The following is a 12,607-nucleotide window of genomic DNA, read 5'->3' as shown; positions in this document are numbered from 1 at the left end:
CCTGATTGTCTGCTGTTCCTACTTAAGTTGGACCACAGGTTTATTTTGTGCTGTACTCGGTGACCTTGATCTTCAGAGCCGTGTTTAAAAATACAGCTGGATTTCTCCTTTTAAGACTGTTTACTTGGAGAGTTAGAATCCAGCTTTCATACGTTATCAGTTCTGAGCCGCTTCAAATGTGAGGGAGGTTTAGAAACTTTAGAAATAATGGGTTTCACTGTGGCAGAGAAGTGTTTTTACTGTAGCTTATCTCAAATTTCCAAGTGAATAGATGTGTATGTTCTTCACTGATTACCCGGAGAGTCTTTATCAATGCCTGACATTAAGCAGACGGAGCTTTATGACAGAACTGACAGTGAAAAAGTGTGTGTGTCTGTGTGCGTGTGTGATTGATGAGAGGCGAAGGCTGGAGCCAGAGAACAGCTATTATCAGCTGAATACCTCGCTGCGCTCCTCTCTACTCACATTTTCCCTCTGCTCTCGTCCTCTCTCTTTCCCCCTTTAACCTCCACGTGTCCTTCAGAAAGGGAAGATGAAAGAGGCGGCCCAGAGGTACCAGTATGCCCTGAGGAAGTTTCCCAGAGAAGGCTTTGGTGATGATCTGAAGGCTTTTAAAGACCTGAGGGTCTCCTTGTACCTGAACCTCTCCAGATGTCGCAGAAAGACCAACGTAAGGCTCCTCACTCTCACTGCACCCGCGTCTTTAACAACCTCATAAATGTAGATTGTGTTTATGTTCGCACATAAACAACCACAAACATTTTTCTCAGCACAGAGTCACCTGTTATTGACAAAAGCATAAATCTGTGACCAGAGACTCTAATGTGAGCATGTGTGGGCAGGGAAGTTTACCGGTGTTTCCATGGTAACAGCAGAGCAAGACTAGACAGCTGCACATGTACAGGACAGTGGGCACAGATAATTGTCTGTTGATTTGTCTGTTCCTTTTATTTAAAGGTGAATCTACAAAAATCTGTCCATTTAAGATTCTACACAGTAACACAAAATCAAATGTTTAATTGGCTTACGTTCATATTTACAGTAAAACTCTGCAGCACACACCTGTCTGTATTCACCTCCTGCAGATGTCTCTCCTCCGTCATCCGCACACAGACACAGTCTACGTTAAATAGCGAAAAGATATTTTAGTCTCATTTAATGAGCCTGTTTAGAAGCCGTCATTAAGGAAATGATGGAGAGTGGTGCAGCAGGAAAGGAGTCAGACTGGCTGATTGTGAAATTAGGGTTTTAATAACCAAAGTTGAACATTGTTAAAATCATTCATTTTTGTAGCCCAGCAAAAAGTCTTTGTACAGGAGGTGTAGAACACATTTGTTCTCTGCATCATCAGCTACAAAATTACTAATTTTACAGGAACAAAATAACCTAAAACAAAAAGTGACCTTTGCCCAAAAAAGTGATTAGTGTTGTATGTATGGAGTAAAACTACAAAGCTGTGTTTGTGAAGATACTAGTACACTCTGAAAACACTGGTATAAGTACAGAATACCCACGTTTAGTTTTTTTGCAGATAAGAAAATAAGGATAACATTTCTGACTGGACATAGTATAAGAAAACACAAGATTCTGAATGTCAAGCTGTTGAAGGAAACATAGATTGATTCTTGTTATTTTGCAGGATTTTGGGATGGCAGAGGAATTTGCAACAAAAGCTCTGGAGTTGAAACCCAAATCCTACGAGGCCTACTACGCCCGAGCGAGAGCCAAGAGAAGCAGCAGGTAAACTTTGGAGCGCAGACCCAGAACCGTGTCTCTTCAGCCGACTGTGTTTTCATTCATTTATTTTTCTTCTGTCCACAGGCAGTTTACTGCAGCCATGGCCGACCTACATGAAGCCGCCAAGCTTTGCCCCAATAACAGAGAGATCCGCCGTCTGCTGGCTCGAGTAGAGGAGGAGTGTAAACAGATGCAGCGTATTCAGACCAAAGGAGGTCTCGCTGCAGCTGCAGCCAGCCAGGCGTCTGGAGGACACGATTCTGACCAGGAGCAGGACGAGGGACAGGAGGAAATGTCCCAGCACAGCCTCGCCAGGGGTACAGAAGGTCAAAGAGACATTCTGGAAGAGGAGGAGGAGGAGGACGAGGAGGAGGGAGCCGTGGGGGCAACGTCCTCACAGCATGTGAGGACAGCTGAAGCCTGCTGGTCACAGAACAGTTTCTCCTACAACAGAGTCCAACCCCCTGAGTCTGTCGGCAACAATGCAGGACTTCAGAACCAGAACCCCAGCTCACCTCCAGGCCCCAACAGACTTCCCCCCCACCGGTACCCTCGTGAGCAGAGGGAGGCTCTGACCCAGCAGGGCCTGGTTCTGCAGCCCAGTAAGCAGGCCCAGATTGTTAAGACCAACCAGCACATGAGCTCCATGCAGGCTGGAGCAGTGGGAGGACGACCAGCAGGGTCCAAGTCCCAGTACGCTCCTTCCAGTCCTTTACCCAGTCGACACATGCTGAGACCAGGACCAGGCATCGACATCAGTCCTCTGCCTCCTCCTCCTCCTCCTGCTGATGAACCCATGTACGGAAACCGCATGGTGCTGTCAGCCGCTCAGGCCGCCATGGGTCACAGCTGTGATAACGAAAACCTCCATCCGTCGGCTCAGGCCTCGTATACGTCCAAAGGTATTGGACAGGACAGGCTGTCCGCTCACTCCGTGTCCTCTCTGGACGCCTTGGCCTGCTCTGGGCCTGTAGTCCAGGGAAACCACACAGACGCAGGAAAGGAAGTGTTGCCGTGTGGTGCAGTGGGCAGCAGCATGCACGTGTCCAGCTCCACCAGCAGCCTGGCCTCCAGCAGCAGCTTGTCAGACAGCGGCAAGCTGGGACCTGATGTCCGCACCAAGACGAAGCAGGTGCAAGCGTCCGGCTCCATGGAATACAAACCAAGACCTTTCATGGGAATAACTGACAAGACGGCTCGTTTCCAGCAGCAGAGTGTGCAGACTCACCAGAACCTCCAGTCGACAGGCCGCAGCTGGATCACCCACACGTCCGAGGGCCTGCTCTGTCACACCATGTCCACGGCGTCCCTGCAGCCGGTGGACTGCAAAGCGATGAGCACTTACCAGGATCAGCACAAACACGCAGCGCCTCAGACCATGAGCGGCCTGCAGAACGGCACGCACGTCAAGGAGTTCGCAGAGAAATTCTGCCAAGTAGCCAACTGTTACAAAGAGTCCAAGCCGGCGCTGACCGTGCCACACGTGTTCATTGACGGGAAGCCGAAGCAGGCGGGCTTACCGCGAGAGAATCCTGCCATCCACGTGGCTTCAATGAAACCAAAGCGATCTTTTATAGAGTCCAATGTGTAACACAAACATGTCTGTCTCTCATCCAGTCCAAACGCACACTAACGAAGCAAAAATCTGAAGTGAGAAGGATTAGTTTCATTATTTTCCAGGACACAATCTTACTTTTAGGTCTTTAAAAAAAAAAAGAGCAGATTTGTTGGGCAAACCTGATTGGAGGAGGATTCACGTGTCTGCCGTCGTTCAGCCAAGCTGGAAACACTGCACTGAAGGAAGTATTCTGACAAAAAGTATTGGGATAAAAAGGCTTCACCTAAAGGAAAACGGTGACAGTGAGCACTTTATAAACAGTGACGCCGCTGAATCCACACGTTCAGTCACAGTTCTAATGTTATTACAGGGGACTTGGAGTGGAGACCAGGTTTTAAACAGTTTTATTTCGTCCTCGGTGCTGAGAGGAGAGAGTAGGTGAGAAGGTGTGAAGGTGTTAGGAGGTGTAAAGGACGGGCATACCTGTGTTCTAGGAAGGATGTTGTAGATCCTGTGTATATTGTACAAATACGTACTTTTCCCCTTCTTTTCAGTGAAGGTCTGTGTTACGTGTTCTGACCAGTTCAGACTTGTGTATTTTGAGTTTTCTGCACAATGTTGTTTAAATGGTGTTTTAAAAAAGAAAGTTAAATTTGTTAAATATGTTTATACATGAGTCTCCATTAACGTTGGCCTGAGAATCCTCTCTGTAACTGCTTGTTTTTGCTGTCCAGTTTAATTTATTTACAGCGCCAATGGCTTGGTTAATTGTCAAAGCAATATATTTTATATAGTTATTTTTGCACAGCTACTAAGTCATTATATGATTCTCTATAATGTTGAGTTTAAAATGCATGCTACAGTTGCCGTTTATATTCCAGAGTAATAAGGACAAAGCTATTGAAAACAGAAAAGCTTCAGGGCGTCAAGACATCACCTCTGTTTCACGTGTACATTTAACGCAGTTGTTTCCGAGTTTTTTTTTTTTTTCCAGTATTGTGAGCTTTAATAGCCGTGGTCACATACTGTAATAGAACTGAGCTGCTCCAGCCGTCGTGGGAGAGAGAAATAAAGACACCTATGAGGAAAAACAACCAGGTCTGTTGTTTTTTTTTTTTTTAATTATTATGATTTTCTAGCAGTAAATGTCTGATTTAATTAATTTAACTGAGGTACAGTGGGATGACTACACGTTTCACACTGGGAACATTTCTGGCAGTGACATTAAGTTTAACGAGAGCAGGAGTCAGGATTGTTAACATTTAAATTGAAGACGAAGGTGGAGCGGATAGAGACGAGTGTCAGGTCTGATTAAGTACGCAGCAAATTTGAAAGCAAAGGTTTTTAAGACGGTAGTGAGATCTGCTATGATGTTTAAGGGTCAGATGATGGCAGAAGTGGCAAGTGCTCAAACAGTTTCCTCCCACAGTCCAAAACACCACAGGTGTGAATGTGAGTGTGAATAAATATGCAACTTACCATTTCTGCCACCTTGTGACCAGTATTTTCAGCTGCTGATAACGACGTTCTTGTCTATTGACCTGAGGTCCATCGTTCTATTGCCATCTTCAGAGATCTGTTGGGGGTGAGCAGTGTTGTCAGGAGGGGCAGGTTAGTCATGGGGCTGGTTTTGTTCTTGCCTCTGATCCAGCCCTCCATCGATTCTCTCTCGTAGGAAAAGCCATCTGTGGGACGGACACGTGTTTTGACAAATATATGTCGAAATATTACGTTTAGAAAAAGTAAATTAAACAGAAAGGATGACGACGTCCAACCTGCAGCCATTACTGGATCCTTCATCAGCTCTCTGGTGATGGGACACAGGAACTCATCAGGAGCCTCTGAATTACTCTGCTGAGCTTTCAGGCCATTGATCTTCCTCAGGAGACGACTGCGGAGACCCAGAGAGTCTGAGGATCCAGAGAGAGAGAGAGATTTCAGTATTCTGTTCAACGTCAACTGTGAGTAACATCGCATTTACACCTAATTGGTTCAAAGGTGATTGGGTCCAACATTTATTTTGTTTCATGCTAATGCAGCTTCAGTCACTGAGAGAAAACACAGGAAGAATCCAAACAGACCTCTGCTGAGAGACGAAGACAGACGCTCGCTGCGTCTCCTCCCCTCTGAGGAGTTGATGCAGCGTGCGGTTCAAATATAACCTCCTCATTATTCTACCTAATGATAAAAGTCCAAATGGTTAAATCAGAGACAGACACTGACGTCAGCCGTTCACTTTGTAGACACCAGGTTGCCACAAGTGGAGGAGCGACCTTTACAGCCACACATGAGAGGCATGAGTGTGTGTGTGTGTGTAATGTCATGGAGGTGTGTGTGTGTTTGTGGAGGAAGAGGAAATGAAAGACAAACTGCTGCACTGACATTTTCCCTGACAGCATCTTCGGCTTTAGAGTGAAATCTGCATCTGATCGAAAAGGATTTTTTTTAAAAAATAAGTAGCAAACAGAGCGAAACTGTAGAACCTACTGTATGGTAAAAATATGTTCGCGCAATATAATTATGTTACAACTGCTACTAAGTTTGTTGGTCTGTTCGCACCTTGTTACAGTGAAAACATTCACATCAATTTGGGGCATTTTTTTATATTAACGTGACTGTAAGTCATTGTCAAACAACTTTGTTTCTTTTGCTAGCATTTAGTACGCAAACCTGTTATCAAATTACTTCAAGGAGAAGTATGCATTCTGGCCTGTAGGTTGTGCTAAATATTTGTTCTATGATTCACATAAACATTGTCAACTCGGACAAAAACTTTTATCGCAAGAATTATTTGGTATTTAGTCTAACAGCGCACCATGAATAACATTGAAAACGTAGTGGTTCTTGATACGGTAGCATCTATCAAGTTAGCATCTACTAATTTAGCAGTGTATTAGCGCTTACTTAGTAGCACATTGGTGGGATGTTAGGAGGGTAACAGAAAAAAGTATTGAATTTTAGTCGGTCTTTACTGAGGCTAGGTCAGGTTTTACTTCTGAGGATTTTACTGGCACCTTTACTGAGGCTAGGTCAAGCTAATCTGCTAACAGCCTTGGTTTTACTTCTGAGGATTTTACTGGCAAATCTGAATGAGTTACATTTTTTATGCTGGTAAATATTTCATCTAGACGACAGGACTAAATACTAGAAACTATGAGTATTGTTTTTCACATTTTAAGAGTTGTATATAATTTTATTAGAGCTAGTTATTACTTCAGACTTTATTTCAGAGTTTATAATGTTTGAAAATACAAATCAATGAGAAATAACTATTTCGTGGTTTAGGTTGACTTTTCTATTATGTACTGTAACACAGCTGGTTATAGTTCTGGGTAAATTTTTGCGGTGCTTTCAGAAAGATTTATTCTCTTACATAATCAAATTGTAATTTCTTCATCGTGTCATGATGTCTACGCGGACGTCATTTCTGAATCCATTTTACGGGACAATGAATACATTTATGTCGGGGTCAGATATTCCTCCTGACCACAGTGCGGCATTTAACATGACATCTTAATTTAGCACTAAATCACACTGTAAGAAGAAGAAGAAGAGCGGGACGTAAACACTGAGCCTTGAAGTGCTGCGTTGGTGCTTAAAGTAAAAACAGACCGACGGTTCAGCGGATGGCTGCTTTTGCAATCGTAAATACTTCAAGTCCCGTGGGAAAAACGGCTGCTCCGCCAAAAAAAAATGAAACACGATGAAGCCATTAAGGGCCCAAATTTATCCAGCAAATGACTCTGGGGTGGCATGAAAACTGCACCTAACACTTGTATAGGTTCTTAGATTTCCATCAGACCTCACAAAGTTACTGCAGCAACAACTCTGGGTTCTACAGAGGCCACTTTACATTTAGATTGATCATTTGATTTTCTGTAGCTGTCCCCAAAGAGATTCACTGAATTATATCCCAGATGATTTTTCCCCTCCTCTTCCCCAAAGATTCATGAATATTAAATCAAGTAAAGTGGTCTGGAATCTAATCTACAGCGTATTTGTGCGCGCGTATGCGTATGTTTGATTAATTGTGTCTCTGAGTGTCAGCGAACACTTGGCCAGATAGAATATGAGGAAAATGATAGCTGCTGCCCTAATAGCACAGCCAGCGTGGACAGGAAGTGTCCTCTGTTTCCACTGTTCTCAGCCTGATGCTAATGAATACACACAGAACGTCGAGGCTCGTTCTGCGGAACAGACGCCGCTCTGCTCTGAGCGGAGGACGGAGCCTTTACTAGTGTTTCTTTAAATGTTTACAGCCATGCAATTAAAGCAAACAACAGCAGCCGAGAGCCATTTCCACTGTGATTAAGAGGCAGCAGTGCAATGAAACTTGTTACGTGATTACAGTCAACATAAATACCTGTAATTAGACCGACGGCAGCTCCTGTGTGCCGTATGGGAGACTGTAATTGTTTGATACACAGTGGTTAGAGCTGTATTTAAACACAGATTGTAAATTTCCAGCCAACTTAACAAGGATGGGTTTTACTGTAAGGTATTTTTTCCAAGGCACTCTTTTTTTTTTTTTTTGGCTGGCTAACATCTTACAGCGACCTATATATAGAAATACATCCCATATCATCTGTGGCCACAAGAGGGCACTGTCTGTGTTGGGAGGAATTATTTAAGTTTATTATTTATGTATTCACATAAGATTATGTGAAAAAATTAACTAACAGCTAGTGAACAAAAATCTCTTCAAAAAGTGCCAAAATGGCTAAAAAAATGTATGTTAGTACAGTAAAACCTTTTTTTAGGATTAGTTAGCCAAAGAAATGGAATCAAATTATACTAATAGTCACTTAAATATTTAGTTAATAGATGTTAAACAAATGTAAGACATATCTAGAGTAGGGAGATGGAGCTGATGATATCTAATCGTCGACAAAATGACTCCCAAATCGGAGTAGGGAAGGCAGAAAAACTCCTGTCAAATAGTTTTTCTTTACACCAGTGACTGTGGTGTTTGTGTAGCTGCAGTTTATACAGTGACTTCCCTCAGTGAGACCTTGGATGACCCAACACAGACTAATGTTATTCTGAGAGAAATTATTCACGTCGCTGATGTAAAGCTATTCCTGTGGATTGCTGTGATTTGTGGCTGTATAAACAGCTGCAGTGTTATGGCCTTGTCAGGGTTTAGGATCAAACAGCACCCCCGCAACCTCCCGTCCCACATAAATACAGCTCAGAACCCCAGTGTGGCTGTAGGTGTGTGTGTGTGTGACTGTATTTTCTATCTTCACTCACTGATTCCCAGCTCTGCCAGCGTTTCCTTCTTCATCTGGATCAGCTCTGCTCCATCCATGTTGTTGGCTTTAAAGATGCCGACCAGTTCCCCTAGTCCTTCTTCCTGCAGCCACATCTGCACGTCCTCTTCAGACCAATCAGAAACCAGTGACCTGGAGTGACCCTGCGACTTCCTTCCTGTGGAAACACGAGGGCAGAAAGGGAGGAAGTGTTTTTCTGTTCTCCCCTCCCCGTCTCCTGCAGCTGACATTATCTGATACAAACAAACAATTTCCTCTCACACACCACAGAGAAGGACACACTCCCACTGCACTGCTGGTGGCCTGATAATCAACCTTCACATCTCTGTTCACCCACGAGCATGTGATCAGAACAGGGGAAAATGAAAACCAGGTGTGTGTTATTTCAGGCTGTCATTTGCAGCATGAAGCTCATCAACCTTCACACGACTCCACGTTAGCGAGCAGTCGTCATTTATCACTCCAGGTTGAGATAAACCGGCCTGGTGTGCACCGTCCTCGCTGATGACACCTCGCAGCAGCCTTGTGGTTCACATCCACCATCATTAGTCTGCTCAAAAACAACCCTGAACACTGGAAGATGCTGCTCATTATGATGCTAACCACATGGTACATTCACCCCCTGGACCCTCACCTCCCGCCCCCCCGCAGCTCTTCAACTCACACACTATTCAAAATATGCAAATTGTTCTCCACATAAAGATTCTGGTTGACATGACAAAAGAAGGTGTTCTAAATCCAACCTGACCTGTGGCTCTGCTTATGTTCCCGTCTGTGGAAAAGTCGTTCTGCATTTGGTCTAAATAATATCTTTTCCTCAGGCTGTGAAAATGCATGGCTTTAATGAGAACTCAGTTTTACAGCCCAGGAGTCTAAAAAAACAAACAAAAAAACAAACCTTTCAGCTGTAACAATGGTCACTGTTCCAGATGAACCCACTCAGTAGCTGCTGAGTCCTGAAGCTCTACTTCAGGCATGTCCAAACTGTTCCTCAAAGGGCCGTGTGGCTGCAGGTTTTTGTTCCAACCAAGCAGTAACACGCCTGAGTTGACAGGTTTAAACAACTGGTCTCAGTCTTCAGACAGCTGATTGGTCAAACTACAGTAAAAAACTCAAGAAAAAACTAAACTAAAAAAAAACTAAACTAACTAAACTACAGTCAAACTCTTGGTTGGTTGGAACAAAAACCTGCAGCCACAGCGGCCCTTCGTGGAACAGTTTGAGCAGAAAAACAGCCTACTACAGCACACGTATCTGACCTCAGCAATTATGTGCTCTAAATATCAATACAAAGAAGTACAAAGAAAGTACAAGTACAAAGAAACATGACACTTTCAATATCTCTGTTATTTTTTAGATTCTACTGGTAAAGTCAACACAATCACTGGTTGCTATGCAAACTTTGGCCTTGGGGTAATAGTTCATCACTATATGGAGCTGTATACTTCTACATCTATCTGTAGAGACCTGCTCACTCATTAACTGAACTGATGAGTCAGATAAATGTCAGCCAATCACCTTTGAACAATTCTGCTCTGACTCAGAATAAGAAACTATCCCATTCTACCTTAGATCTTTAGTCCATCTGTTCCCGAATTGGGGTGTGTTTTAAGTTTTCATTTGTAAACTTATTTTTAACTTTATTTCCTCTGAGCATTGTCTAGGAATTAGTTTTAGTTCTTCACTTCAACAACTGCTGGATTTTTTCTTTTGTGACCCAGACCTGGTAAAGAGATGTGATTACAGAGCGGTTGACCTACAGAGCCAACACATCCAGTGCCTGAAACTGAGCAGGGTAACAGCACCTCAGCAGCACAGCCCCGTCTGACAGAGTGTGGAGTCTCCCAGTCTAGGAGGCTGAGTCATGGAACGACTGTGCCAAAAGCATGAAAACCTCAGGGTTTCACGAGAGCAGACTGGGACGTCTCAGACTGCGGTGTTTAATCACTTGGACAGTGGCACAAACGCAGCTTTCTTCATAATCTCCATCCTTCGAAGCTTCGGCAAAAAGCAGGTGACGCTCCATTTTTCAAATGTCAACAAATCCCATATAACAAGTCAAGATCAACAAGAATCATTTCTATTCATTTGCCTGTGAAGCTGCAGTGGAGCTCATTCCTTTGCTCTTCACTGTCCTAAAAGTCCTTCACTAAACAGCAGAGAGTCTGGATGTCAAGGCCGATTCTCAGTTATTTAAAAACTTTTGAGGCTTTTGAGATTTACAGCATTATTTTTTTCCACTGCTCCTAAACCCCTGTCTGAGGGGAGAAGCATGTTTTCAATCACTGTGATTGATTAGATCTTCAGTCAGACTGATGCTGGGTGGAGCTGAGAAACATTTGCTGTCATCACAGTGTTTTCACTCGCTAATACCAGTTAGCATCAAATTGTAGCATCCAGCAATTGACAGTAAACTGGTGCATCCATGGATTCATCTCTACTAAAGGGAGGACGCTGCAGTTTAGGAACCACTGGTGTTGACTACTCTGTAATGTTTGAGTCATATGTTAGTGACTGGGACCTGGTTATCCTGGAACCGTCCGCAGCATCAACAGCTTTACTGAGGCTAAAATCGGAGCTTTGGGAGATTACACTCTGTCAGTTGGAAGCTCAGCTGCATAATTTGACCCGTTTTAAAGGCACACCAGGAAGAGAAAAGTGCTGAGAGATGGAACAACTCTGTCCTGGTTGTTTTTTTGGCACTTTTCTTTTTTTCCCAGTAATTTGCTGACAATGATTTGCTGACAACTGCTGTTTCAGTTTATGCATCTTCTGGGTAAGAAAAATGAACATAAAATGAAGGTTCACAGAACAAACCCAGTTTAAACACTGCAAACACACAATCACTCACTCACACACACAGGACAAATCTACGGGCCAAACACAGATGTGCGTTTATTTACCTTGGCAAACGGTCTGACTGGGTTCAGCTGCTGTAGGAAGACATAAGAGAGAAGATGTTTATTGTTGTTAAAATAGAGAGACGATTAAAAGGCTGCGATCTGGGAGATTTTTCTATTGAGGTTGAAATTTGCTTTGTCAACATCAGCCTGACTAATTCAGCCGGGGAGTCTTCCCTGGTGAGGTTTTTCTGACGACGGCATCTTTTCATTTAGTATTCCACACGTTTGTGCATCACGTTGGCCTGGAAGAGGATTCACCTCCGTAACAACTGCTCTCTGAGGCTCGGCGGTAGTTTCCTCGAGACGCCGTGGGCCGGCAGCAGTACATGTGTAATAGGAGCCGTGGTCTGTTGGATTTCTCCCAGAACACTCGTCTGGGGAGCTCTGCTGCTCCAAACGGCTTCTGGGCTTTGACTCGGTGCTAACAGTCTAGTTTAAACAGGAGTGATTGTGTGTTTGTAGGGCACCGGCCCCATGAACCCTTCTCTGTTATGTATTTACCCACTGTGTTCTCTCCGTCTCCTATTCTCCACACGTTCACCGTTCTGTCCATGGAGCCAGTTGCAATCCACGGCATTGTGGGAGACACAGCTACAGCCGTCACATACCTGCGGGGGTGGAGGAGAGTGAGAGGAAAATAAATGGATGTGAACTTGTTCAGAACTAAATCAGGTTTCTCTCTTTTAGGAAGAGAACTGCAGGCAGCGCTGACTGGGCCGCAGCACATACTGCTGATTATTCAGTGTGAAGGAGAGGAAGGATTTTACAACACTGAATGTCATTCTACAGTTACTGTTCACTAAATTAAACATTTGATTTTCTCCGTGGCTGTCAAATTAATGCTAATTATTACATTATTTTAGTCGTTCCAACGTTGCATGTAAAGAAGGAGTTCTCTGATGGAAACACAATGTTATGACAGTGATGTTTGGATTTAAAGAGAGGATTTTTAGTGAAAAAAGCTTTTGTTATTCTCATAAATATTTGTCCTAAAACTTTGACCTTAATGCTTATCTGTTGTACGGACTTGGACTTGGACTTAGCCAGGGACATTAAGACTGAACTTTGACCTGATCTGTGTATTTGATCTCTTGGTAACAACCTTTAAAGGCATATTCCCAAAGTGAGGCAGTTCA

General features: G+C 43.6%; 2 protein-coding genes across 2 annotated transcripts in view; one reads left to right on the top strand and one right to left on the bottom strand.

The window, feature by feature from the left end:
- The window catches only part of tanc1b (tetratricopeptide repeat, ankyrin repeat and coiled-coil containing 1b), a 94,721-nt gene extending 91,234 nt beyond the window's left edge, over window positions 1-3,487 (top strand). The window contains exons 24-26 of the mRNA XM_008328735.3: window positions 524-670; window positions 1,640-1,740; window positions 1,822-3,487. Of these exons, the coding sequence (XP_008326957.1) occupies window positions 524-670; window positions 1,640-1,740; window positions 1,822-3,328 (1,755 nt within the window). The 3' untranslated portion in view covers window positions 3,329-3,487. The remainder of the gene's footprint in view (window positions 1-523; window positions 671-1,639; window positions 1,741-1,821) is intronic.
- A 757-nt stretch (window positions 3,488-4,244) lies between these two features.
- Window positions 4,245-12,607, bottom strand: part of LOC103392179 (WD repeat, SAM and U-box domain-containing protein 1) — a 13,701-nt gene continuing 5,338 nt past the window's right edge. The window contains exons 7-11 of the mRNA XM_008328736.3: window positions 11,973-12,079; window positions 11,472-11,501; window positions 8,549-8,725; window positions 5,071-5,205; window positions 4,245-4,980 (exon numbers count right to left, since the gene is read on the bottom strand). Of these exons, the coding sequence (XP_008326958.1) occupies window positions 4,829-4,980; window positions 5,071-5,205; window positions 8,549-8,725; window positions 11,472-11,501; window positions 11,973-12,079 (601 nt within the window). The 3' untranslated portion in view covers window positions 4,245-4,828. The remainder of the gene's footprint in view (window positions 4,981-5,070; window positions 5,206-8,548; window positions 8,726-11,471; window positions 11,502-11,972; window positions 12,080-12,607) is intronic.

Source organism: Cynoglossus semilaevis, chromosome 16 (genome assembly GCF_000523025.1).
Source record: "Cynoglossus semilaevis isolate Cse_v1.0 chromosome 16, Cse_v1.0, whole genome shotgun sequence".
In the NCBI taxonomy this organism is placed as follows: Eukaryota; Metazoa; Chordata; class Actinopteri; order Pleuronectiformes; family Cynoglossidae; genus Cynoglossus; species Cynoglossus semilaevis.
The sequence above is the reverse complement of the archived record's forward strand: the minus strand, read 5'-3'. Positions and strand labels throughout refer to the sequence as shown.